Source organism: Mauremys mutica, chromosome 4, assembly GCF_020497125.1.
Source record: "Mauremys mutica isolate MM-2020 ecotype Southern chromosome 4, ASM2049712v1, whole genome shotgun sequence".
Classification (NCBI taxonomy): Eukaryota; Metazoa; Chordata; order Testudines; family Geoemydidae; genus Mauremys; species Mauremys mutica.
Genome location: NC_059075.1, coordinates 20,270,492 through 20,297,383, shown reverse-complemented (window position 1 = coordinate 20,297,383; position 26,892 = coordinate 20,270,492). Strand labels below are relative to the sequence as shown.

The window sequence follows — 26,892 nt, the reverse complement described above, 5'->3', positions numbered from 1 at the left end:
CCCCGTCCCCCGCCAGCGGGACGTCTCCCCGCCCCCCTTTCCCCTCCGACCCCCCCGTCCCCCGCCAGCGGGACGTCTCCCCGCCCCCCCTTCCCCTCCGACCCCCCCCGTCCCCCGCCAGCGGGACGTCTCCCCGCCCCCCTTTCCCCTCCGACCCCCCCGTCCCCCGCCAGCGGGACGTCTCCCCGCCCCCCTTTCCCCCCCCGCCAGCGGGACGTCTCCCCGCCCCCCTTTCCCCTCCGACCCCCGTCCCCCGCCGGCGGGACGTCTCCCCGCCCCCCCTTCCCCGCCGACCCCCCCCTCCCCCCCGGCGGGCCGTCTCCCCGCCCCCCTTTCCCCTCCGACCCCCCCGCCCCCCGCCGGCGGGACGTCTCCCCGCCCCCCTTTCCCCTCCGACCCCCCCGTCCCCCGCCGGCGGGACGTCGCCCCGCCCCCCTTTCCCCTCCGACCCCCCCGTCCCCCGCCGGCGGGACGTCGCCCCGCCCCCCTTTCCCCTCCGACCCCCCCGTCCCCCGCCGGCGGGACGTCGCCCCGCCCCCCTTTCCCCTCCGACCCCCCCGGCCCCCGCCGGCGGGACGTCGCCCCGCCCCCCTTTCCCCTCCGACCCCCCCGTCCCCCGCCGGCGGGACGTCGCCCCGCCCCCTTTCCCCGCCGACCCCCCCCTCCCCCGCCGGCGTGACGTCGCCCCGCCCCCCTTTCCCCTCCGACCCCCCCGTCCCCCGCCGGCGGGTAGTCGCCCCGCCCCCCTTTCCCCTCCGACCCCCCCGTCCCCCGCCGCGGGACGTCGCCCCGCCCCCCTTTCCCCTCCGACCCCCCCGTCCCCCGCCGGCGGGACGTCGCCCCGCGCCCCGTTCCCCTCCCCCGTCCCCCGCCGGCGGGACGTCGCCCCGCCCCCCTTCCCCCCCCCACCCCCCCGTCCCCGGGCGGGGGGAGGTCGCCCCGCTCCCCTTTCCCCTCCGACCCCCCCGTCCCCCGCCGGCGGGACGTCTCCCCGCCCCCCTCGCCCCCCCGACCCCCCCGTCCCCCGCCGGCGGGACGTCTCCCCGCCCCCCTATCCCCCCCGACCCCCCTATCCCCGCCGGCGGGACGTTTCCCCGCCCCCCTTTCCGCCCCGACCTCCCCGTCCCCCGCCGGCGGGACGTCTCCCCGCCCCCCTTTCCGCCCCGACCCCCTTGTTCCCCGCCAGCGGGACGTCTCCCCCGCTCCCCTTTCCGCTCTGACGCTCCTTCCCACCTTGCCTTTGGGCTCCCCCTTCACCACCGGCCCCCGCTTGTGGGTTCGTCTTCCCCTTCACTCCTGGCTCCAGCACCCCCTGACCCGCCTGGGTGAGCCCCTTTCCCCCGCCTCACTCCTTGCATTGAGCTGCTTGGACTCTGACTTCCACTATCCAGATGCACCTGTGGTGAAATCCTTTCTAAGGTGCCTGTGGGGATCCCAGGGCTCTGACCCACCCCTGGGGTGTTCAGGTCACTCCCCTCATTACAGTGGGGCTCAGTATTTTCCCTTGTGTTGGGCTCTGCAGAGACCCTTCCCTGAAGCGCTAACAGTCCCATAGGCAAAGGAGCCTGCCCTCCGCCCTCCACCCTCCCCTCAAAAAAACACTTCACTTATGTGTCTGTGCCCTGGCTTCTCTTTCTCTCCCTGTTCTACAGGGACCAGCAAAGCAGCCTCAGTGGCCTGGAATGGAAGGATATTGGGACGTTAGTTTTTTTCCCCCTCCGCTCTTTATTTTATCTTATCACTCATATCTTGAGGCTGCCTATGTGTCTTGTCCCATCTTGTTAATACGTGGTTCCCATATTTGCTGGCAGGAAATACCCTCTCTGCTGAGGCAAAATAATTATAGGCAAAACCTCATGTAAGTGCAGAAAGCTGTCTTGCTGGAGAAATGGCTAAGGAGAGGGTTCTGTTGGGTTGACTTAAAAAATGTGAGTGAATCTGCTTCCTAAACAGTGGTGGAGTGGGGGAAGGCAAGTGAAGTTAGTGTCCCTTTTTGCTGCTGTTTGATTTTGTTAGTCACTGCTCTTTCTGCTATGTTTATCTCCAGAATAATGGGCTGGAAACCTGGCTTAGCCCATGTTTTAAAAACTGACAAGCCAGCAAATGCATCTCATTTATCTGGCTGTGCATAAAGTGTATTTCCTTTCTGTTGTAAATAATGCACAGTATTTCACTTATTAGGATTAGTCTACATTGGCAACGCTAAAGCACTGCCATGGCAGAGAGCTCTCCCAGTGTGCTAAAAAAACCACCTCCACAAGAGGCGTAGCTACCAGCACTGGTATCTCAGAATTTGTTTTTGTTTTTTCACACCCCTGAGCGAGAAAGTTGCAGTGCTGTCAAGTGCCAGTGTAAACAAGCCCACAGGATCATGGATTGGCAGTGACATTGGGGATTTTTATGTTCCTATGCAGCATGAGGTGTGGGTCACTTGTCAGGTTTATCTGGATGCATCTCCCTTAATTATTTCTCTGCTATTGTGGAGACCTCAGGCATTAGTGTACCTCAAACCCTTTTGTTCTCTTCCTGTGGCATGTAATCGTTTAGTCTCCTGTGGGCTATTGTACTTTGGTCTAATTTGGGTTGCTGGCTTTAGTATGTGGGTGGTATTGGTGGCCTGTGGCATACAGGAGATCAGACCAGATGATTTGATGATGGTCCCTTCTGGTTTTAAACACTGACTATAAAAAGGATAGGGAGAGTTATTTTCCAGGATCATTTTATTCTAGGGATTCCACCACAAAAGTAACTGGGGTTCCTGATGAGATTAAAATGCTGTGAACTAAGAAGCCCTATGCTCTTAATGGAAATACTTTTTATTCTTAAATGCATTTAAAAATAAAACTAATTTCTAAGATTGTGGCCTCTTATCCTTGAAATAAACTTTTGCTTACTAAGATTGAGAAAGAAAATGGTTATGGATGTATTTAACACAGATGAGTACAAATACCTTTCTAGAATAAGTAGTTAGTGGGCAACTCTCTGGTTTAGTAAAACACCCAGGAATGATAGGATGTCAAGATAGGGTCAAACACTGTCAGAAAAATGCATCCACTTCTTTTTCTTTTGATGGTGATAAATATTACATAGCTTGACACATCTTGCACATAGATGCTAGCAAAGATAACACACATAATAGTAGTCTGTAACAATAGAGATAAGTGTAATCAGTATTTTATAGTGTCTCTTGTTACTGTTGTTTTTATGGGTGGATATGTGCTAATACCAGTATTAAAAGAATGTCCAATTTAGATAGGCCTACTAAACCAATTCTTTCACTTCCAGCACTAGATGCTGATTTTGGTATATTTTGTATGAAAATTCTTGTTCTTGAATGCAGCGTCTGAGGCCTGGTCTACACTTAAAAATTTTTACTTGCATAGCTATGTTGGCTAGGAGTCTGAAAAAAAACGGATGCTTAACCAGCATCATTGTGTCAGCAAAAGCCTCAATGTTGATGACGTTATAGCAGCAAATAAGTAATCTTGCTGGAATAACTTGCTTTGTGTAAGGAACTGATACAAACTATACCAGTAGAAGAGCAGGTATTGTATACCTACATCAGTGCTCCCAGTGTAGACATGACCTGACATAGTCCATCTGTAAATTGACTCTCCTGATTTTTGTTTGAGACAGGGTCAAAGTATAACAGTATTTGAACATAATTCTTCAGTATTTAATATACTGTGGCCATTACTGTTGTGAAGATGAAAAAGTGAATTTGTTTATAATCTGTTGTTGCATTCGCCTGTAGCCTGATTTGGGGAGGGTTAGTAGGGACAGTGGAATTTATCCACTTAATTTAGTTTTATTTAATAATTAATTTTCTAATTAATAATATTAATAATAATTAATAGATATTAATAATATGGGTATGGCTCGCCATATTATGACCTTTTATGTGCGTATGGATGACAGATATGTACGCATTTGCGGGTATATGTGTGAAATTTGTGGGCAGAAAAACCCCACTTTTCACCCTAACTAGGTGAAAGGTTAGCAGACATTCAAAAAGTCCCTAGACAATTTGCGTAGGTTTGTCTCCTATTATTACTTTTCTAAGTAAGGGTCTTAAAGGTTGCTTTCAGCGTCACAGAGGAAATTGGCCAGGATGTCTGGCCTAGAAGTTTCTAGGTATCTTGCATTACAGCTTATTGTAAATAATTCTATTAATCTATGCAGCCTACACACTTTTATCAAAAAGACATTTTATACAGACCAACAGATTAATCCTCAGGGCTACACACCCAAGTTAGTGAATGCAGTTTCATTCTATTTATATTGGTCTTAACCTTGCTATTTCATGGAAATAAGGTTTCTCACTGTACTCTTAAGTAAATACTCTGTAGAACATTCCTCCATATCCTTTTGTGGATAGATAACTATACTTCATGCACAGCACATATACAGTTGCTGAATATGTTTGTGAACGTATGGATGCAACTGTTAAAACAAGAAAATAGGTTTTATTAATTAGAAACCTCTTTTGTCCTGTTTGTGATGGTATATTTGCTCTTCCTTCAGCTATCCAAGAATAGTTTGACATACAATTAAAAAAAATCTATTTTCCTATAAGATTTTCTCCAAAACTAGCTCAAGCCTCATCCTTTTCTCCCTGTCAACAGAATATAGAAATGGAAGCAATAGGGTTCACTTGGTCAATTCTTAATGTATTTCTATATGCAAGCACATCCAGGGATAACAGAAATGGCTATCAATTGTACGAGCACCAATGAGACTGCTTTTTAATAAGTATATATTGGTTTTAACTAAAAAACAGGAGTTTGTTTCAGTTATCTGCCATGTAAATGGGTCATCCTGGCTTTGATCACTTCTGGTCAAAAGAAGTCTCAGAAGTACTGTGTTGATACATGTCCATGATATTTAATGTGAAAGTAAAATATTCTGTTAGGAAAACGTCATTCCGTGATGTTTAACACCAGGGGCTGTTCTCTAATATCAGGCATGCTCATGATGGCAAGGGGGCATTTTCCTTTTTTTTTTTTTTTTTTAATGGAGGTGGTAACTGTGAAATAAAGAATGTACAGTTACTCCTTATTGGAGAGTAAGGTACACTTTTCATCCAAGCTGTGCAGTTAGCATAATACAATAATACCTACCTCTTCTTTTATATAACTTTTCATCCATTGGCCTCAAAGTGGTTTAAAGAAGGTCAGTATCATTGTCACCATTTTACAGGCGAGGAAACAGAAGCCTGGGGAAGGCAAGTGACTTGCCCATTTTCAACCAGCAAGCCAGTTTAAGAGCTGGAAATTGAAGCCATGTCTCCCGAGTCCCACTCCAGTGCCTTGTTCACTAAGCCATACTGCCATCCTCCCTCTTGTGGTATTTTCCATTGTTTTATATTCCATTTTTTCCACTTTCTGCTTTTAAAAGCTCTGCACCGAGGGGAAAATATTAGGGAAGTAACTATAATTTGTACCTGAAATTGCTAAAGTGTGTGATCAGTTTGCACTGAATAAGCTGGAGCAATAGAATTAAAGGGCTTAGTGCATTGAACTGATAATTCAGTGAAGGTAAATGTGCATTTCTGTAGCCATTCTGACAGGGGTTTGATGTTCAGTACATCTTCTGAAAGAACATTCATAATTTGAGACCAGTACTGATCATTCTGGTTTTAAGGAAGCTTTTAGAAACTTACTGGTTCTTGTATAATATTTTAATTTGAACAGTTGAGCAATCTCTTTAATTGGAGCTGGCTAGTTGCAGATTAAGTGCAGGTACTGTGCTTGAATTAGCTAAATTTCATAAGTGATTTAATGCATCAAGCTGTAGTTAAAAGTAGGTGGCTCAGGAATTTGAGGTTTGTGACTTAGCTGATGTGGCATTTCTTGGGTAGTAGTTGCTACTGAACTTTGATACTGATCTGGAACCTGCTGAAATATCTAGAACTTTCTGAAATAGACCATGAAAGTTCTAGTTACGTTAAAGAACTTTACAAAGTAAGGAGTTAAATATTGGGAGCATGGTAACAATAGGCAAATCACAACTTTTGTATGCTCAGCAGTTAGCTCATTCTCAACCTTGAACATTACAACCTGCTTTATTTTAAATTCTAATACTCTGTCTTGGAGCCTGTTACAAGGGGATATTGACTAAGGCACAGTGTTTTATCCATGATTTTCAAAATGTACCATGAGATATTCCATCTGAATGGTCACTGAAAGCAAGAGAGACCTCGGCTTAATATATCATCTGAAGGACAGCACTCCTAACTGCAGTATTCTCTTTCCCCTCTACCACATTTCTTTGCCCCTTCACCTCCCAACCTGTTGCCTTGTGCTCTCAATTTTAGATACGTTTATATGTATTGCACTGGCATGTAGGGGCCTCAATCAGGGATTAGGGCACCATTGTGCTAGGCATGGCACAAACATAAGATGATGATGGGCTCTGGTCTAAAGAGCTTACAGTCTTTATAATTCCAAAAGCTATTGCAGAACCTGAACATATTACCACCTGTCCCAAATGTCAAACACAACATTGGATTAATAGCCTAGCAGATAAACCTGATACTATCCAAGGCTTTATAATTGAAATGTTATCTGGTATTATGTGTTGAATTGAAACAGTGTAGAAATATGAGGGTCTCTGGAAAGATGCCAGTGATGTAAAATAGTGCTGTAGATCAGCACGTTAGTGGGTGACTTTTGTTAGTATCTGCGTAGAAAATGCCATAATGATAACCACATCTAATACTTATTGAATAAAGTTTCTCTCAAGCACTGTTACCAGTTTAGATGACAAAACCCAGAGCAGCTGGCTCTTATCAAATGTTTAATGAGAGGAGGGAAAAAAATTGTGACTTCATATATTTTTTTTTTCTTTCACCAAGCTCTTTCTAGGAAAATGTTCTAAACTATCAAGTGACATTTTGCAGATATAGATTTAGCCGTCATGGTTATAGGGGGGAGACGGAGGAGGGAACAGAACTTCCAAGATAATTATGCTATTTTTCAGATATTTTTAACTACTGATAATGTTGCTGAAGTGCATAAACTAACAGCACTTGTGAATTAAAAATGTGTAACAGTAAAATAAATGGATAGTTAACTTGTATAGTGTACATAGAAGATAATACAAATTTGGAGCACAGAACTGGCCACGTAGCATAATGGACTATGCATGAGATTGGAACTCCTGAGTTATAATCCTGACTGTTACTGATTTACTTTGTGCCTAGGGAAAATCAATTTTTTTGCTCTTCCTTCTCTGTGAGATGTGGATAGTACTTGCCTACCACATAAATGTTCAGAAGATTAAGATAAGCAAGAAACAAGCATTATTTAGATGCTACTTGCATGGGAATTCATTAGAGCTATTTAACTTTCTAGAAATTACTCTAATATGTTTAGTCTTGTGCATTGTCTCTGGATAAAGATGTACATAAATCTTGTACTCTTTACTGCCTTCTAGTGTCCAAGATGTATGCAGTGTGAAACGAAGTTTGATTTCATAACCAGAAAGGTAAGAGAGAGCAACAAAACATAATAGCCTAAATACATTACATTGTGGAACTTTTTTTGTGAACTCTTGTTTTGAAATGTGTTGAAACCTCTCTTTCAAAAGGATACTTTCAAGTACCTTTCACCCATAATTTGACGTGCCTTAAAAATAGCTTTTGTTTCCCCCCTCTAGGAATAGATCATCATCCTTTTTAATCTATTATTCTGCTGTGAAATTTAAAATAAATGACTGTTTTTAGGACTAAAATACTTTGCTGGTTTTGAAGCAACATGTAAGTAACACTTCTCAAAATATGCTGTTGTCAGTAATGCTGGCAAGTAAACGACAAACCATGTTCATTTCAGTGCACTCAGAATTGCATAAAAAATTGGTTATGTGAATGAAAGAGTCTAGTATTAGGAAAACTTGTTTTCAAGGCTATAATCAGGCTCTCCCTAGAATCCTAAAGTACTTGGACAAAATGTGCAAAACAAATAATGGGTGGAGATATTGGCAAAAGATGCATTTGCTATAAGTAAAATTAGTTCTTTTGTTGAATTATGAACAGTAATTCATTGAAATTGATGGGGTGGGCTGCACTGGGCATGTAATTCAGTCCATCCATATAGAATATTTTAATTAACTTTTATGTTGTCTTCCGTTGCATGAACTTTTACCAGCAAGCAGCATAGAGAAGGTACTGTCTTACTGAGAACTACTGTCAGAGGAGATGGAGCATATTGCCAAGAATCTGGAGCTTCTCCTTGGAGAAGGGGAGACGGAATTGTTTCAGATTGCTAGTTTGTGCAAAAGTCAGCAGGACAATCATTCTAGCTATGAATAACATTCCCTGCATAACTACCTAATTACACAGACATTTTGCTAGCATACACTGATGGAAAGGAAGAAAGATGGATATAAGATGCCTCTTGGGTTGAAACACTTGTTTTGCAATGTGTTATTTGGAATGTAAAGCCCAACAGATATGGTGTAACGAAGTGGAAAATAAATCTTATTAAATATGGTATACTGGGAATCTTCAGGAATCCTAAAAGTATTAGACTGGTAACTATGATAAGTAAATGTGGCTGGTCAGTGAGGAGGATGGGCATATTGGAGAGGTTGATTGATGGTTCTGTGCACATAAGTTTTGCTCCCTAATTAAAGAAGTATTCAGAAACTCAAGCTATCATTTATTCACATCAGGGGTTGAGACTTATTTTGATCCATAAGTTGGTTGCCTGACATGCTCCATCTCCCATGGAGAGTTTTACTATGTAGCATGAATTACTTTAATTTCCTCTGTGATCTCAAACAAGGAATAGCTATTGTGCATGTCATAATTTCCAGTGGAAATAATGATTTGGGGTCCCACTACTAGCTGAGAAATTGAAGTTTTTGCATGAGTGCTATTCTACCAGCTTTGAAGACCTCAATGGGGATGCCATCTGGGCCCGGCACCTTATTGTTTCTAGTTTGAGTGATGGCATGCCAAACTTCCTCAGGAGATTTTTTGGGCGGGGAGGGGTCAGCAAGAGGGTCCATTACTGAATGCTCAGGAATGGACTGGGTGGTGGCAGCTGAGACTTCAGATTCGCAGTTCGATAGCATCTCAAAATGTTCCTTCCAATGTTGCTTGAGGTCTACATTGTCGTTAAGAAGGGTGGAGCTCTCCTGAGATTGCAGAGGGGTTGTGTCCTTTGAACTTGGCCCATAAATGACTTTTGTTGCTTGAAAAAAGCTTCTCATGTCATGTTGATCAGCAAAGCTCTGGATCTCCATTGCCTTTGCTTGCCACGACTGATGCATGGTGTCACGGAGCCTCCTTTGAACTACAACTTTAAGCCAATAAGTCTCTCTCTTTGCTGGTTAGAGGGTTCATTTTACCAAGTGCAAATGTGCTTCTCTTCTGATGAATAAGTGCTAGGATTTCCTCATTTTCATCAAATCCAATCTGGTGAGTGGAGTATATGCCTTGTGAATTCAGCATGTGCCTTGTGAATAATGGTCTTGAACTCCTTCCAATGTATTTGGATGTCACTGATGATGTCAGGTAGGTCAGAGAACCTCTCAGTGAGGCATTGCTGAAAAGTCTAATGACTAGCATGATTTTGAAGTTAATGAGAAAATTTGACCCAACCTAAAGAGTGCCAATATTGTTACCATTTTTAAGAAAGGGGACAAGTTAATGTGTGGAAATTATTGAGGCATTGCTCTCTTCTCCGTTGCGGGGAAGATCCTTGCTTGCATCCTTTTGAACAATCTCCTGCCTCTTGCCAAAGTATCCTTCCGGAATCCCAATGTGGTTTCAGACTGTCTCGGGACACCACTAACATGATTCTTCTTGAACAACAGATCCTAGAGAAGTGTATAGAACAACACCAGCCATTGTTTATGGCATTTATTGACCTAACTTAGGCATTTGATTTCCTCAGTTGTGAACCGTTATGGAAGGTCTTTTCTAGGTCCGGCTGTCCGTTGAAGTTGGTTTGCGTTCTCAAGTTACATCATGATGGGATGACCGGCACTGTCCTCTTTAATGGGTTAGAGATGGACCCGTTCACCGTCTAGACTGATGTCAAACAGGGCTGTGTTATTGCCCCAACCCTTTTTTTCAATCTACGTTGCTGTGATCTTGATTCTTATTTGTGACTGCCTTACTCAATCTCAATTCTTGAAGAATCACATGGATGGCCAGCTCTTCAACCTGTGGCATCTTCGTTCTAAAACAAAGGTCACTAGGACTGTTATTACAGACCTTCAGTATGCTGACGACTGTGCTATCCCCATGCACACTGAGGCTGAGTTGCAGTCCACCCTAGATCTTTTCTATGGTGCTATCATAGCCTGGGACTTTCCTGCAACATTGGGAAGACTAAGGTGCTCGATCAGCCTGTCCCAGGATAAGTTGCCCCACTTCTCCCACAAATTGTCATCGGTGGTGAATGCCTGGAAAATGTTGAGCATTTCCCTTACCTTGGTAGCTGCCTCTCCCACACAACCTATCTTGATGTGGAGATTGAACATAGTACCTGCTGTGCCAACACGTCCTTTGGAAAGTTGCTTCGTCAGGTCTTTATTGAGAGATCTGCGAATGGAAGCTAAGTTCCTGATCTACAATACAGTGGTCATCCCCACTCCCTTTTATGGGTGCGAGACCTAGATGATGTACCAAAGCCATCTTAAGCATCTGGAGTTGCACCTACAGTGATGCCTTAGGAATATTCTCCATATTAGATGGGAAGACTGTTGCACCAAGGCCAGCATTCTCTCTGCAGCTAACATCACCAGTGTTGAGGCGAAGATTATGAAACATCAGCTTTGTTGAGCTGGTCATTGTGTGTAGATTGCCAATACTTGTGTTCCAAAGCAAATGCTCTTTTCTCAATATAGTCTTTGTAAGAGGACCCACGGGGCAAAAAAACACTACAAGGACTCCCTGAAAGTATATTTTAAGAAGGGAGGTGTTGACCTCACAAATTGGGAAGAGCTGGCTGGCAGTAGACGGCAATGGCATCACATCATACATCAAGCCTCAGCTGTTTTGAAGAGAACTGCCTTGCGCACAAGGCTGAGAAACAGCACAGGCAGAAGGAAAACGTATAATATCCTGGCCAGCAGTTGTGCTCTCTCCAAACAACCCCCTGTCATGTATGTGGAAAAACCTGTAGAGCACAGATAGCTGAGGAGTCCTATCTTAAGGCTCATCAATGACTTTTCCTCCTGGCAGGTATCATCCTTGTATTGAGGGATAGCCGTTGCTGCCCACTTGCTGCGAACTTATAATTGCTGTGAAATAGGCCTTATCACGCTGGCCAATGATTTGCCATTATCCCAACTTCACTGGACACTTGTAGAATTTTTCTTTGTTCTACTAACTGATATTTCTGTTAGGGTTAAAAATAAAAATCATTCAGTCTATAAAATCTGGAATTGCTTCTGTCACTATTAGACATGGAATTAAATATTTGGAGGGAGAGGAGTGGGCTGAGGATGGAGCCCAGTGGAATCTCCATGGAAAGTGAAGAGGACATGCAAACCACCATTATATTTTGCAGTCTTGTTGATAGTGAGGACAAGGATCTAATGGTCCATGGAGACTCCTTTTCACCCTTGTGCACTCTGGTAAGACCTGAAGCACAGTGCTCAGGTGTCTGAAGAAGCTTGCACTGCTATTGCTCATGCTAGACTGTCTTTAGAGTTCCAGTCTCCAGAGATGTCATTTTAGCACTTCTTACTATCTCTAGAATCATGTGACACTTAATTAGCCATATCTAGTGTTTTTTTCCCCTCTATGTATCTTGTTACTTGCTCACCTAGTTTCTCTTGTGCATGCCAATGCTTCAGGAGTAGTAGTGTTGATGTGGTAACATTATCAGCTCTCTTATTAATTGCATCTTTTGTAATATTAGTGTGTTTTTTTTTGCCTAGCACCACTGCCGGAGATGTGGGAAGTGCTTTTGTGACAAGTGCTGCAGTAAAAAAGTGCCTCTGCCTCGTATGTGCTTTGTAGATCCTGTGCGCCAGTGTGCTGAATGTGCTTTCATCTCTCAGAAAGAAACAGAATTTTATGACAAGCAGCTTAAAGTGCTTATGAATGGTAAGTAATACATGCACAACCATTGTTTTGATCTTGTACATAGTTATTCGAGTGAGTGTCAAACAAATACTGAGATAAATAGCAGAACTAATTCCCTTATGTTGTCAAGTAAGGTGCTATGTTGCAGTCTCTAGAAATCTCTTTTGAAATACTTTCCCACTGTCTTTTTTTTTTTTTTTTTTCTTGTTTGCCCATTATTTTGTTATCTAGCCAGATCTGTTCGGCTTCTACAGTCAAAGGAACTTTAATGCCTCTTACTAGCTGATGAATGTATGAGGTAATAGCTCTCTTGTAATATTGCACTTTTTATTAAATCACATCCCTGTACACACAATGTGGATCAAATACACTCTTAACAGTAAAGAGAACAATTTTGAAGTCTTATAATAGAGAATACATGCTTCAAACTTCATTTCAGCCTCTGATCTCTTCTTCCTCCCTAGACTGTGTAGGTGGCTGTGATTGTCACTGAACTGTCAACTGTGAATAGATTTAAAGAGCAGTATGAAATATAATTGGATCCCTAATTGTACTGATTTTAAAAATGAAGAATCTGATGTCTTTGTTAAATTTTTAAAATATCCTGTGACTATTTAAAATTGGGAACATGCCTTTCAAGGGATGCTGAATGTGACTTTAATAGGTATTTTCAGTAGTTAGGCAAGAGCACACCTCTAATTAGAATGCACATTCCTGGTGAGATGTCCTACAGCTCCATGAGCATAGGAAGGAATGTACCAATTTCTATAGAACACTTACATTTTGAATTTTAACACTTTTGGTCTCTTTGGTTTGCGAAAGACTCAGCCAAAATTAGCGCTTCTCATGGGGTGGGAAACATGCTCTGCGAACACATCTACACATGGATTATGTATAACGTCGTGCACTGGTTATTCTATAATGTGCTCTGGGGGTGAGGCACAGATGGCTTTTAAATTATTTATAAGGGGATTATTTTATTCTTCTCATGTATAGTAGTATAACTTCATTAACTTTGATGGAGTAACTCCTGACTTACACTGGTGTAACTAAGAAAATCTGAGCATGGGGCAGTCCTGAATTGAACGGCCACCTGCCAATAAAATCTTAATATCTCACTGTATATTCTGTACACTTTTCTAAAAGTTTTTATAATATTTTTACTAACTGCAACATTTGATGGCAAAAATGGTCCACTGTAGCTGCAGGAAACTGTCCCACAATCATTTGATACTGTTCTTTGCCTCTTGCTTTGAGGTTGAGGGTGTACCTTAAATCAGGTAAACAGTATTTTAAAATTCTGCATATTTTGTGACAATAACATAATATAATCACTCCAGTTTCAATTATTTTTGGTCATTTATTTCAAAATACCTGTCGGCAAGTATATCTGTAACAACAGGAAATCTTTTTTGACAAATATATTCCTTACTAGGCATATTAATACAGAACTCTGAGTAATAATTCATATGAACTACAATACAGAAGCTTATTTCCTGCACCCCTCAGAAGCAGTGCAAATGCTTGGGGGAGTCAGGGGTAATGGAGGAGTTGAGGGAGAGGGAAGTAAACTGCTGGGAAGGAGCCTGGGTGTGAACTTGGAGGGTTGTTTGGTATGAGCGGGAAAAGTATTGAACAGGGTTTTTTGGGGGGTTGGAAGGGATTGTTAGGGAGCTTCCCCCATGCAGACCCTGGCTGACATCTAGCCTCTCCCATTCAGTCAGGCACATCTGCCCCGACCCCATGTGGCTGTGCGCCCCTCTCCCCATCTCCATGTGGTCCTGCACTCCCTGTCCCCATGTCTCTGTGCTCCCATTCAGCAACCCACTGTCCCTATGTGGCCCTGCACCTCCCTCCTCCATCACCATGTGGCCCTGCACCTCAATTCCCATTCAGCCCCTGCCCCAGTCTATCCTCCCCCACTAGCCCTTATGAGCCCCTATTTGACCCCCCCCAGCAGCCCCATGCTATTTTTCCTCATTGCTCCAGTTTCCTGGGCCTGGCCTGACAGGCTCATTCTCTTCCCTAGCTGGCTGGGAGCTGCTGCTGTGTTCCTGCACCACAGTGCCCTCTGGTGGGGAAAAAGGCAGAACTGTGTCAGCATTTCAGCAGAAGCTTTTTTCTGCACAAAAAAAATAAAAATATGCGCGCAATAGCATAGAATTCCTCCAGGAGTAACACATCGGAGAAAAAATTTTAACTGATCACAGGATGTTTAGTTACAGCTGCACCATTTTGCTGCTCATGGTCACAGTGAACTCTTTTTATGTGCTTTTCAGGATTAGACTTTTAAGATACATGGGGTAAAATGGAGAGCATAACATAGCTTAGTGTTCAAGCCATTAGGATAGGTGCATTAAGTGCAAAAGTTTATAAAAGTTTTTGATATGCTAACTTCTTTCTTAAATTACAAATTTAGCATTTGAATAACTGAATAAATACTTGGGGATTTTTTCCTACTAAGGTGCTACATTCTCTGTTGCTCGGGGAACATCAGAAAAATCTGAGCTGATGGTTTGTCGACTTTCCAACAACCAGAGGTGAGAAATGTGAATGGAAACTGCACTTGTTAAATCTGGTTAGGTTTTTAAATTTTTGTTTAATCTCCCCATCCCTGCTCTTCATGAGGGCTTGTATGTTGCCTCTACAGCTTTCCTGCTGGTTTATGTGCTCTAAAATGTTTCCAGAATCAGCAAGTGGGTACATGGGTCCTACCAAATTCACGGTTCATTTTGATCAATTTCATGGTCAGAGAGTTTTAAAATTAGTCAATTTCACGTTTTCTGCTGTTTACATCTGAAATTTCACAGTGTTGTAACCGTGGGGGTCCCAACCCAAAAGTGGTTCTGATCTTTTCCTTTCTGAGCTGCCATGCCTGGCCCTAACCTAACCCGGCTCCCAACCTGCCACGGCCGGGACAGCCCTCCACTGGCCCCAACTCTGCTGCAGCCCGGCCCCAGGCACAACCGGGGTGGCCCAGACCCGACCTGCCGGGGAAGGGGCGCTTATCCTGCAGCCCAAGCCCTGGAGCTGCCGCGGCAGGGAGAGGTGATGTGTTATATTGGTGCACATAACAAAATTAATTCCACACGTGGTTGGGAAAAACTAGAGGGAACACTGGTCCTGTCCCTCCCCAGCTCAGCAGGGACTCACAACTAAGAGCGCCCTGGCTGGGATGCTCCTAGGAGCAGGGGGGTATCTGATCCACCTCCACAAGTCTCGGCCAGCTGCAGGAACATCCGGTGCTGGGCAGGAAGCTTCCTGCAGTAGGGGGAGGCACTCAGAGGTGGGTCTGATATTTTTTTTTTCCCCTTCCTGTTCTCCTTTCCAGAGCTGCTATGCAAGGGAAGGACAAGTCCTGTCCCTCCCCAGCCCAGCAGGGACTCTCAGCTAAGAGCACAGCTAAGAGCTCCCTTTGTTGCAGGAAGCTCCGGGAGCTGGAAGGACAAGTCCTCTCCCTCCCCAGCCCAGCTGGGACATGCAGCTAGGAGCCCCCTGACTGGGGCACTCCCAGCAGCAAGTGGGAGATCAGATTACACAGGGAAGGGCTTATTTCACAGTCAGTGACACACTGCCATGAAATTGGTAGGGCCCTAGGTATGAGCAGAGGGGAAGCCCTTTTGGGCTTATTGTTACATGTTGCATCATCAGAGTCTGGTTGCTTTTTTGCTACTGAAACCTTGCTGATCACAGCAAAAACTTACATTAAAAGTATGTCTACATTGCAAAAAATGACCCACGGCAGTGAATGTTAGCCTGGGTCAGTTGACTCGGACTCAGGCTACAGGGTTAAAAATAGCAGCATAGATGTTCCTGCTTGAGCTGGAGCCTGGGCTCTGAGATCAACCACCCTTTTCAGGTTTCAGCCAGGCCTCCAGCAGGAGTGGGAATGCCTACACTGCTATTTTTAGCCCTGTAGAGCAAGCCTGAGTCAGCAGACCTGGGCGCTGAGACTCGCTGTTGCAGTGTGTGTGGCGGGTTTGGTTGTTTTTTGTTTTAAATTGGGTTGTTTTTTTTTTGCAATGTAGACATATCCTAAGAAACTTGGATGGCTCCAGAAATTGATGATGGAATATTATGAAGTACTTTGCATGTAAGCCATTAATTTGAAGCTGGCTAGGCAAGTAGTGACAGACTGTTGCTGTCTGCTAACTGGTTGTCCATAAGAAATGAGTTCTATATACTGTGTGCTACTGTACAGTCCACATGACTAGTCTAATTTTTATTTGTATACTGGTAGCTTCCAAAACCTATTAGGTGATGTACACACAAAGGAAGATTGTCCTTAACCCCCTCAGAGCTTTTAATCTGCAAAAACTTGTATCAGAGGAATGCTGGGGATAAAGAGGTACAATATACAAGCGGAATCCTCAGGACGATGACAGGCACATGTCTTGCAAAGTTAAGGCGGGAGAGGACCAGCGTGTGGAGTAGGAGTTTGGTAACGGACACTGAAGAAAGGGTGAATTTTAGAGTTCTTCTGAAAGACGAAAGCCTGGTTCTGGAGGAGGAGAAGAGAATCTGCTGATCCCAAGGTTGTGGGGTTAGGTGGTAGGAAGAATGGAGGAGCAGTGTAGGGCCCCTCTCCTCAGTGGGGGATGGAAGTTATTGGTTGCTAGTGGACTTGTGGCATGCAAAAGACCAGGTGAGTGCCCTGGGAGAAGGGAGGTTCCTGTGTGGGAGATGAAATAGCCAGGAGGAAGCCTTCAGATAATTTTGACAAGTTTCTTAATTTAAACTCCTACAACCAGAGGGAGGTGGAGTATTGCTCTATTGGAGGTGGATAGGATAGAGGGATGGTTGGTTGATTGTGAATAAAAGTGGAAAGAAATTGTAGTGTAATTTTAAACAAACTACCTGCTGTCTAGTATCGGGGGGTAGCAGTGTTGGTCTGTAGCCACAAAAAACAATGAGGAGTCCGGTGGCACCTTAAAGACTAACAAAGGTATTTGGGCATAAGCTTTCGTGGGGAAGAAGTGGGTTTTTTGCCCATGAAAGCTTATGCCCCAAAAAAGTGTTAGTCTTTAAGGTGCCACCGGACTCCTCGTTTGTTTTTGGTTTTTTTGCCTACTGTGTGTAGTTTTTGTTTGTTTTTAACCACTTTGGGGTAGGTGCAGTCTTCTGTTGTGTGTTTGTTTAGTGCCTAGTACAGTGGGATCTCAACCCTAGTTGACCTGTAGGTGCTATTGGAATATAAATAATGTGTTGCCAACAGTAATGGAAAGGGTACTGGTTGAGAGGGCATGAGAGGAAAAAATTAACCATTGAAAAAATTGTTTCAAAATGTTTATTTTAAAAATGGAACTCATGCATAAGGTTCCAGCCTCCACAGAGCTGTGTGTGATCCTCAGACTGTAGATGGTTAGACAATGTCTTTCAAAAAAGCCTCAGTTACTTTCCCTCTTGAGGATGCTCTGCAGGAAGTTTTGCAAGAGGCACCTGGCAGTCTGTCTCATAGTTTTAAACTGGCTTTAACTGAAGATCAGAAGGTTGAGGGGGAGGGGAGTTCTTTTTTTGGTTGGTTGATTGAGTTTGTTTTTTGTATTAGGAAGAAAAGCTTTTATCTTTACTGCTTGTGATTAAGACTGTAGTAATTAATCCCTGTGAGGTTTGTGTTAAAGTACATAAACTGCCAGGATACTGTTGGTAGAACCTGTTGTTTCTCTTGAATCAGACTTATTTTGTAAACTTGAAAACTGACACACTTGTAAGAAGCAATGTTTTCTTCTGTTGTGTAGATATTTGTTTCTGGATGGAGACAGCCATTATGAAATTGAAATTGCACAGATTTCAACTGTCCAGATACTTACAGAGGGATTTACTCCTGGAGGTAAATCTTGCAATGAATCTAAACTAATGGTCATAAGTTATGAATTTGTAATGCTTTTCTTTAACCTAATAAAACAATCCACCTTCTTTTACCCTGACAACTCAGATGTGGGTGCTTCATTTCACTCTGAGTACAGAGGCAGCATTTGGAAGCCTATCCTTGTGGCTGCTGACAGTAGCATTTTAGAGAACTCAAGAATTCAGAATTGACTTCTGACCTTTTGATCCTCAACCCAATAGAACTTTGTATCTTAAATCAAGTGACAGTGGACATATGCTCTGCTGCCGCTTCCCACTTCTGAACCATAGAGATGCACTCTTGATTGAGTGGGGGTAGTGCTGGAGAAGAACTTTGGTCATCAGAATGGAAAGTATCAGGACCCAGATGTGGCCTGCTTTTGCTTGAAGCAAACATTATAAGGGATAGACTCTGGAGTTGGTGGAAGTGCAGTGTCAGAGAGGATGTTATCTATAACATGTTAAGAAGTAAGAGTCTAACCACAGATTGGGACCAATTAGTATTATCAAATTAACAAACTGTTAACCACATACCAGTTAGATGTAGTTAACCAAACACTCATGCAGAGTTTTACTTTTCACCTGACCCCTGATTATGGCCAACCGAAATCTGAATGGGGTCACTAACTTTTACCCAAGTCCTACAAAGTATGCTCATCAGGCACACACCCAGTATTAGAGTACACTAAATAAAAAATGGGAACAAAGATTTCTAAAGTGATTCTTTGCCATTAATAATTTTGTCAAGTACTACTGGACTTTCATTGTAAATCTCGCATCTAGAATGTGGGATCAGTGTAGTCACTGTGTAATTTCTGTCTAATGAACTAACTCCTATATTCAGATCAACCAAATGTGTGGCTATTTGAGTGTAACTTAATGCTCCTTTAATTTCTTTATTCACTACTCTTCTGACTAATTTTTCTTCTCACTGCTTGCCTACCTTCTTGATGTAGAAAAAGATATTCACACTTATACCAGCCTTCTGGAGAGCCAACACATTACTGAAGGTCAGCAATGTTGTTGTGAACTTGATTCACCTGAGCATGCTGTTATGATGCCCTTTTTCAGTGCTGCTTTCTTCCTCTCCTCTTTGTGGTCTACAGATCTGACTGAAATTAATTTTGGACAACCTGTGTTTAAAAGTGTTAGATTTAAACATGTATTTTGTGTGATGCCCTTAGAAAGAATAGGAACACACAGAAATTATCCAATCTAAATTCTAAAGTGGAGAATATTTTGACTATTGGAGGAAGACTTAAAATACTTCTGCCTTGATCAGGGCTCCCTTAAATCAGCTATTTGTGGCTATTCCCCTTGCTGACGGGCACTATGCATCTCCCACTTCCTGCTGCACAAATGGGTGGGCACTAGTGTTCACGTCCTGAAGCGACCAAAGTACTGCTGCTCAAGATGGGAGGATGGATAGAGGAAGAAAGGTATGGATGTGTTGAATGTCGATTATAGAATAAATGAGGGAGCAGAGGGAATGGGTAAATGGAAGGAATAGAATAAGATGTGGTGGAAACAGAAGATACTGTCCTCATAAGTCTTAAACTTGATCACTGGCAGTCACTCATTCCTCATGGAGAGGCAATTACAGGGAACGCTAGCCTTGACATTGGAAACTATTTTAGAATATCTTTAACATGCATCACTGCAGTTTCAGCAAAAACTACCCATAATTAACATGCCAAATTAGGGAAACGGAAACTTACACTTCATTCAAAAAGTGACCAAAATTTAGTATCGCTTTGGAGTTGTAGGTCTATAACTAAGACAGTTTAGTTTCTTCCACTTATGTCTCATGAAGAGAAAATACTGGTGCTCAAACAGTTTGCTGTTGGGCCAGTTTGTAGACCAAAGCAGTAGTGAAATCACAATAGAAATTATTGAGCACCAGTTGGAAGCTTTGTTCTAGTGCTCATAACAAAATATTGTAAATAAATTGATTTTCTTTAAGTATCTTTGGTAACCAATACATGGGCAAGTGTGCATATTCAAAATGGATAGTTATCTTGCTATTCTGCTTCAATATACAATCTTAACAGTTGTCTTGTGTAGCTGGGTATGTAGAGTTATATGTACACGAAATGTATTGCATATGTAATTGGCACGTCATGAGATTTTAAAAGTGGATCTTCGTAAAAACCTTAAATTTGGACAGTCAGTATCTTTGGCATGATTTGATTCTTAAGATAAGGATTGTCTGCCCCTTTGAGGGGAGAAGCTAGCCATTTGCCCAAGTAGTGTGGGAGGGGTTGCTTGTTTTGTTTTGGGTGGAAAGATGGGCTTGTGACTAAGCAAATCATGAAGAGAAAATACTGGTTACTATATTTGTTTTTCTCCTGTCTTGCTGTGTGCTGTATTGTTTATGTAACCTACTACTGACTTTTGCTTACTGGTAGATCACGTAATCACGTTTGCAACAATCTGAAATTGGTCAAGGTCCCAGTACAGTGAAAGTTAGGCACTCAGTTTTATAATCCAACTAGGTAAACTGGAGAGGGCAGAGGAATCTAATTGCTCCTTTTGCAAAGAGACTGAAAAACATGTTAACTCATAAATGTAATTATGGGGCTTGTGGTCAGAAGCTTAGTGCAAGATTATCTTTGTGCCTGGATTTCTCTTACATAGTGCCATAAGGATACTGCCCCCTTAGGGCCCTACCCCATATGCAGATAATCTTGTCATTGAAATAAATGAGGCCTTTGTATGCATAAGGAGCATTGGATCAGGCAGGTGAGGTGACCTCCAAGGGGATTGGTTTTTGAAGGTTCTGGCGACTTAGTTAACCCTATAATAGTGTACTAAATGCCCCAAACAAAACGTTACAGTATGAAGGATATGGCCATTGCTACATGTTACTCCATACTAACCTTTCTTGACTTTTAGGCTAACCTGATTCCTATGCGTGTTCCTCACTTCCCTCGTCTTCACTGGATGGCCTATTAATATCATAACTTAAAATCACATCTAGAATATAAATTCTAGAAGGTGGGGTGCTCTCCCACACAGTTCCTTGAGTGGATCCATCCTCTGTGGCAGAAACACCCCATATGCTGATACTTTCAGGATTTATTTGGCCTCACAGTAGGCTTCCACCATGAGGCCACCTGCCCTCCCACCTATCTGGTAGAGACCAGAAAGCTTTCAGTGCGATGAGCTTGACTTCCTATCAAGCAAGGACCCCTCTTTTTTAAATTAAAATATGAACAATGGTTAAATCTCACAAGAATAACAACTTCCATTGTTCGCAAGCTGCAAAGATACTGTGGTGAATTGCCATGAATTTTATTTTTAAGACTTTTAACACTTAAAAAAATTCCAAGCTAGAAAGGTGTTCTTGCAATGTCTGTGTATAAATTGCTTTATTTCAACAATAATTCCCTTTGCTGCTAGCTTCCCTGAGTGATATTCTGACAGTGCATTCTTGGCTTTGGGTTGTGGTAACACACTGTGGTTCATACTCACACAGTAGCATTCAATAGCTGCAGCTGTTAATGCAAGACATTTAAAGCATTTAAGTGGTATTGGGAATGAGTTATATTGGTGATTATGGACACACCATCCTCTTCTTTTGTTTCTCCAGTGGCTAAATACTTTGTTCTCCTACTGCTTGTTCAGGACTCTACTTTAATTTTCCCTTTTCAGGAGGCAATACTCGTGCCACAGGTATGCTCCTGCAGTATAAGGTACCAGGGTCAGAGGAGCTCACACAGATGAAATTTACTGCCAGTGAAGACTTCAATTCTAACAAGAAGCTGTCAGCAGCCTGGCTAGCAGCTATGCATAAGGTAACTTGTGTAAAATACATTTAACGTTCAAAATTGATCACCTTAAGTTTGGTCACCATTTCTGTGCAAAACAACTAGTTGTGACTGTACTATAAACATAAGGCCATAACCCATCTTATACTAGATAGACCATACTCTGTCTACAGGACTGGCTTCTGCTGAGGTCTAGAAAACATGCTGGTGTGGCATTTAAATGGGTAGGGGGGAACTGAGTGGTTACAGCAAGCAAGGGAAACTGTCTTTACTCTGGGGCTTTAATATTTGGTGGTAAATGGATTTCCAGATGCCATGGATTGAGTGATACTCAGTATTTGACAAGATTACAAACTAGAGCCTTCACTTCCAAGGGTTTCATCTTGTATGCATGTTAGTCGCACACAAAAATACCAAAACCTGCATTAGGTTTCCCTTAGTTCTTATGTAATAATCCTGGACTCTACTGTAGTTCACTTTCATAACCAAAAAACCAACAACAAACGGTAGTATCTGTGGTTAAGAACAGTGCACTGTGTGTTCAGACCTAAGTAACTGGGGGAGCAAGATAATACATAAAATATATCAAACAGCAGCAGACAGGGCATGTTGTTGGTACACTAACAGAACACCAGATGCAGGGGAAGAACATAATCTTGCTAAACCTTAACGTCAGCCTTGTGAAACAGTTATAAATCAGTGAAACTAGACCAGATGGCCATATCTTTCATACTGTAACATTTTTTTAAAAAATCAGGAATTCGGTTTCTCTAAGTTCCAAAGTTATCTTTATTCTTAATGCTAAATTGATAGAGGGACCGTGGAATACTTCATAGATTTTAAGAACAAAAGGGACCATTGTGATCATCTAGTCTAACCTCCTATGTTACACAGGCCATATGACTTTCCCAAAATAATTCCTAGAGCAGATCTTTTAGATAAACATCCAATCTTGTTTTAAAAATTGAACAGTATTCCAGCAGCTGTTTCATAAGTGCCCAATACAGAGGTAAAATAACCTGCTACTCCTAATTGAGATTCCTCTGTTTTTGCATCTGAGGATCTCAGTAGCCCTTTTGTTTGCAGTATTGCAATGCGGAGCTCATATTCAGCTGACTATCCACCATGATCCCCAAATCATTCAGTCACTGCTTCCTGTACTGTAAACATGGCCTACATTATTTGCTCATAGCTGTATATGTTCACAGTTAGTTGTATTACCAAATGATCCAGATAGGATTGTATCGGTGACCTGTACTCTTCATAATTTACCATTCCCTCAACCTTTTTGTGTCATCTGCAAAGGTTTTCAGTTCACTTGGTTTTATTCCAGATCGTCAATAAAAATGTGAATCTGTTTTGCATTAACTAGAATTAGTAGTTGGGTACAGTTAATACTGGGGTATAATGAACTATACAGGGTGAATTGACAAGTAAACTAAAGAGAATAAACATCTGCCTGACTTGCAAAAATCTGTATAGTTCATAACTGCTCTGAAACACTGCATCCTCTATAAGATCTGTTTCCTGATTCCTGGGCTTTTAGAACTTCTTTGATTCCCAGCTAAGACTACTTTTTTTAAAAGCAGCAAAGAGTCCTGTGGCACCTTATAGACTAACAGACGTTTTGGAACATGAGCTTTCGTGGGTGAATACCCACTTGGTCGGATGCATGTGACTACTTTTTTTGTTTATCATCCAGCACAATGGGACCCCAATCCTGATTGGGACTGCTGGGGGCTACCATGATATATATGCTGCTCCAAATTGATAAATTTATTTCACAAATCAGCCATAACCTTAAGGAAATCACAAATAAAATTTTAATTTTGCAAATAGATATTAAAACCAGCCATAACACATTCCAAAAGGATTTTGGTTTAAAGGTTAGATTAATGTTGGAAAGCAGAATGAATTGATTTAAATCAAAGTGACATAAATCAGGTTTAAATAAGTTTTCTGCTTGCTGATTTAAATTATTTAAATCTATTTAAATCTTATTTTGCATTTGTCCTTATTTTCGTAATAAAAAGTTTGATTCTTATTGGTTGGTAGCCATTCAAACATGTTGATTTGCAAGTAACTTCCACCTTTACACTAAATATGGTGGTACTTTTTGCTGAGGATACATATCTGTACACTTTGAGCTATGTAATTGCAATTATTCAGATTAACATTTGTTAAAATGGTGACTACATTTACTAGACTTGGGTAAAGTTCTATTTGGGGATGAAAATTAGAATTAAATTAAAGATGCACAAACATCACTTTTTTAAATTTTTATATTAAATCAAACTACCTTAAATGTGCTGGATACATAAGAAAAGGGATTTTCAATACAGTTTTGATATACAAAACTAAGTGACTTATTTTAACAAAAGTATTATCTGTAGCAAGTGAGTTGAACTGATTTTCTGGCCACCATATCCTTCAAGATCTTAGATCTAGTAGACCAAATCCTCTCTCTCACCTCACTTTAATTCATGTATTGAAAGAGGAAAACAAGCTTTACTGCTTTTAACTACTGGTCTGTTTCTTAACTTTGAACTAGTTATTGAACTGAACTAGCAGCAAAGAATCCTGTGGCACCTTATAGACTAACAGACGTTTTGCAGCATGAGCTTTCGTGGGTGAATACCCACTTCTTCAGATGCAAGAAGTGGGTATTCACCCACGAAAGCTCATGCTGCAAAACGTCTGTTAGTCTATAAGGTGCCACAGGATTCTTTGCTGCTTTTACAGATCCAGACTAACACGGCTACCCCTCTGATACTGAACTGAACTAGTAGAACAAGCTGAAAATAAAATATTTCCTATGCACGTGCAGAAGAGGCTACTGCTGTCGAAAGCTAGTTTTGCACTTCAACAAAACATAGTTTCAAGTGCTTGGTCAGTGACTTCCACCAACCAGTTCAGTAGCTCCCCCCCCTCTCCCCCCCCACCCTTAAAACTATGGCAGCAAAGATGTACTCTGTCAGAGGAGAAACTATATACTGGCATGTGTGTATTTTTAAAAAAAAACAAAAAAAAACCCTTCCTTAATAATTAAAGGCTAGATCCTCCTGGTTTCCAAGTGTGGGTCAGTGAGCACTGCTCATGACTGACTCACTCCTCCACACTCCAGCAAAAGGTCAGAGCAACTTTTCCACATCTGCCCTGACCAGCCAGGTAGTGGTCTCTCTATCCTAGATGAGCCTGAGACTGCCTCCACATCTGATCTATAGATGAGGCAGGTTCTTAGATGCATTAATTGTCTGTTTAATATGTCAATCACAAAAGCCAAGAGCATACTACTGTAACAGTTTCTTTCAAGTGGCAGTGTGGTTCCTCCAAAAGGAAGAGGAAAGCGGCCGAATGAGTTAGCATTATCTTAATGACTAGATGGGTGTGTTGCATTTATTTTAAGCTGCATAGTCTGAAATATTCAACTTTAATCTTCCCAAGCTGCTTTCCTTAAGAGTATTTCAAGAAAATCAGAATGCAAGTTCCCGTCCCTGAAAGTGTGAATTGAAGTCCATCTAAAACTTGACTTCCTCAGTGTCCTGAAATCATATTGAAAGCTTCCACGTTTTCATTTAAGAAGTCCTCTCCCACAAAATCAGTCAGTTGCTACTATGGAAACTACCACTTCTGTGCCATTATTAAAGCTGTTAAGTGGGAGGGAAGGTTCACTCTGATTCCCTTTTCCTGAACACTAGAACAGTCAGTAAAAAATCTAAGACCTCACTGTTTTAACGTGCAGCTTGAGAGTATTCCTAAGCAGGAAAATAATAAAATTCCAGTAGGGAGCCTCAGCTTAAATCTTAACAGAATGAGGGACTAGAGCAGTGATGCTCAGACTGAGGCTCTCAAGCCACCAGTGGCTCTTTAATGTGTCTCTTATGGCTCTTTGCAGCACATGATATTAAAACAACCACTCCCGATGCTTTTACTATATTAACCAATTGTAGTTGATAAAGTAATACTTGGTCAATCATTTTGCTGTGTGTATGTGTCTATAATAAAAGTAGTAAGTGAAACAATGAGTTCACACTATTGTGACTCTTTTGGATAATGTTGATCAGTAATTTGGCTCCTGAACCACTGAAGTCTGAGTATCACTGGGCTAGAGTGTCAAAACTGCCAAATCCAAGCTCTGCATGTTGGGATACTGGCAGTGAACATTCAGCTCAGCTGTTATCACCTCTTACACAGGGACAGACAATCTAATCTTCATCTGTTGCTCTATTTGATATACATGTGCATATTTACCACAGTTAGCAGTTGATGTGGAATGCAATCAGTAAAGAATTAAAGCACAGCAACTTAATACTAATCACATGGTTTTATGGAAGAAGCCTTGTCAGACTCACTCTCTTTTTTGGAGATTACAGATTTGGTTGACAAAGGTAACTGGCGTACTTCTGTAAGGCATTTGATTTAACACTTTAGTACTATACAGAATCTGCAGCACATAAAATAAATCACAAACTGGCTAGCTCTCTGTAAGTGGGGAATCATAGTCCATTGGGAGGGTTTCCAGTGCAATGTGTTCTTAGTCCACTGCTATTCAATATCTTATCAGTGATCTGGAAGTGAACAGTCATTCCTGGTAAAGTTTGCAGATGATGCAAAATTAGAATAGTAAATAACTGGTCAGTTCCACAGAGTGATCTGAACTGGGCTAAGCTGGGCTCACTTGAATAACGTCTTTTTATGCAGCTCAAGGCAAAGTTGTACATCTAGGAACCAAGAAGGTAGGATGGGGGTGGGTGGGGGAAAGTATTTTAGAAAGCAGTGACTGAGGGAAAAACCAACTGAATGTAAGTTCACAGTTTGATATTGGGCTAAGAGCAAAAGCAATCGTTAGATGAATAGGGAGTGTTTGGGATATCTGGGACAGATGTCTTGAATAATTAACTAATAATTGTTCCTTCTGGCCCTCGGATTAGAAAAGCCATCTACCTCTGTTTATCTCAAAATAAGATCTGCCTATGAGGACAATGAGAAAATGGTTCACATCACGTGACAGTAAGGACCCACAGATGAGCCAAGGTTGAGTGTTCCCCTCTCCAGCTACAGAATCTAAAATAGCTAAATAAGTATTGTTAATCACCTAGGCAGGAATCTCTCCTAATATGCAGATGTATAAACCTCTTTCTCTGTCCCTAGTTAAAAAGAACTCCGAGTTTCCAAACAAAAGTGGCCTATTGCACATTGAGTGGGTCAAGAAAAGAAATGGGTGGGGAA

At 42.2% G+C, this 26,892-nt stretch overlaps 1 protein-coding gene across 2 annotated transcripts in view; it reads left to right on the top strand.

The window, feature by feature from the left end:
• ZFYVE21 (zinc finger FYVE-type containing 21) overlaps positions 1-26,892 on the top strand; it is a 31,464-nt gene that overhangs the window by 768 nt on the left and 3,804 nt on the right. Inside the window, exons 2-7 of one of the 2 annotated variants that reach the window (XM_045015760.1) lie at positions 7,438-7,488; positions 11,899-12,067; positions 14,511-14,586; positions 17,785-17,876; positions 18,850-18,903; positions 21,548-21,690. In XM_045015760.1, coding sequence (XP_044871695.1) covers positions 7,438-7,488; positions 11,899-12,067; positions 14,511-14,586; positions 17,785-17,876; positions 18,850-18,903; positions 21,548-21,690 — 585 coding nt within the window. The remainder of the gene's footprint in view (positions 1-7,437; positions 7,489-11,898; positions 12,068-14,510; positions 14,587-17,784; positions 17,877-18,849; positions 18,904-21,547; positions 21,691-26,892) is intronic. The other variant, XM_045015761.1, reaches the window with a different exon arrangement.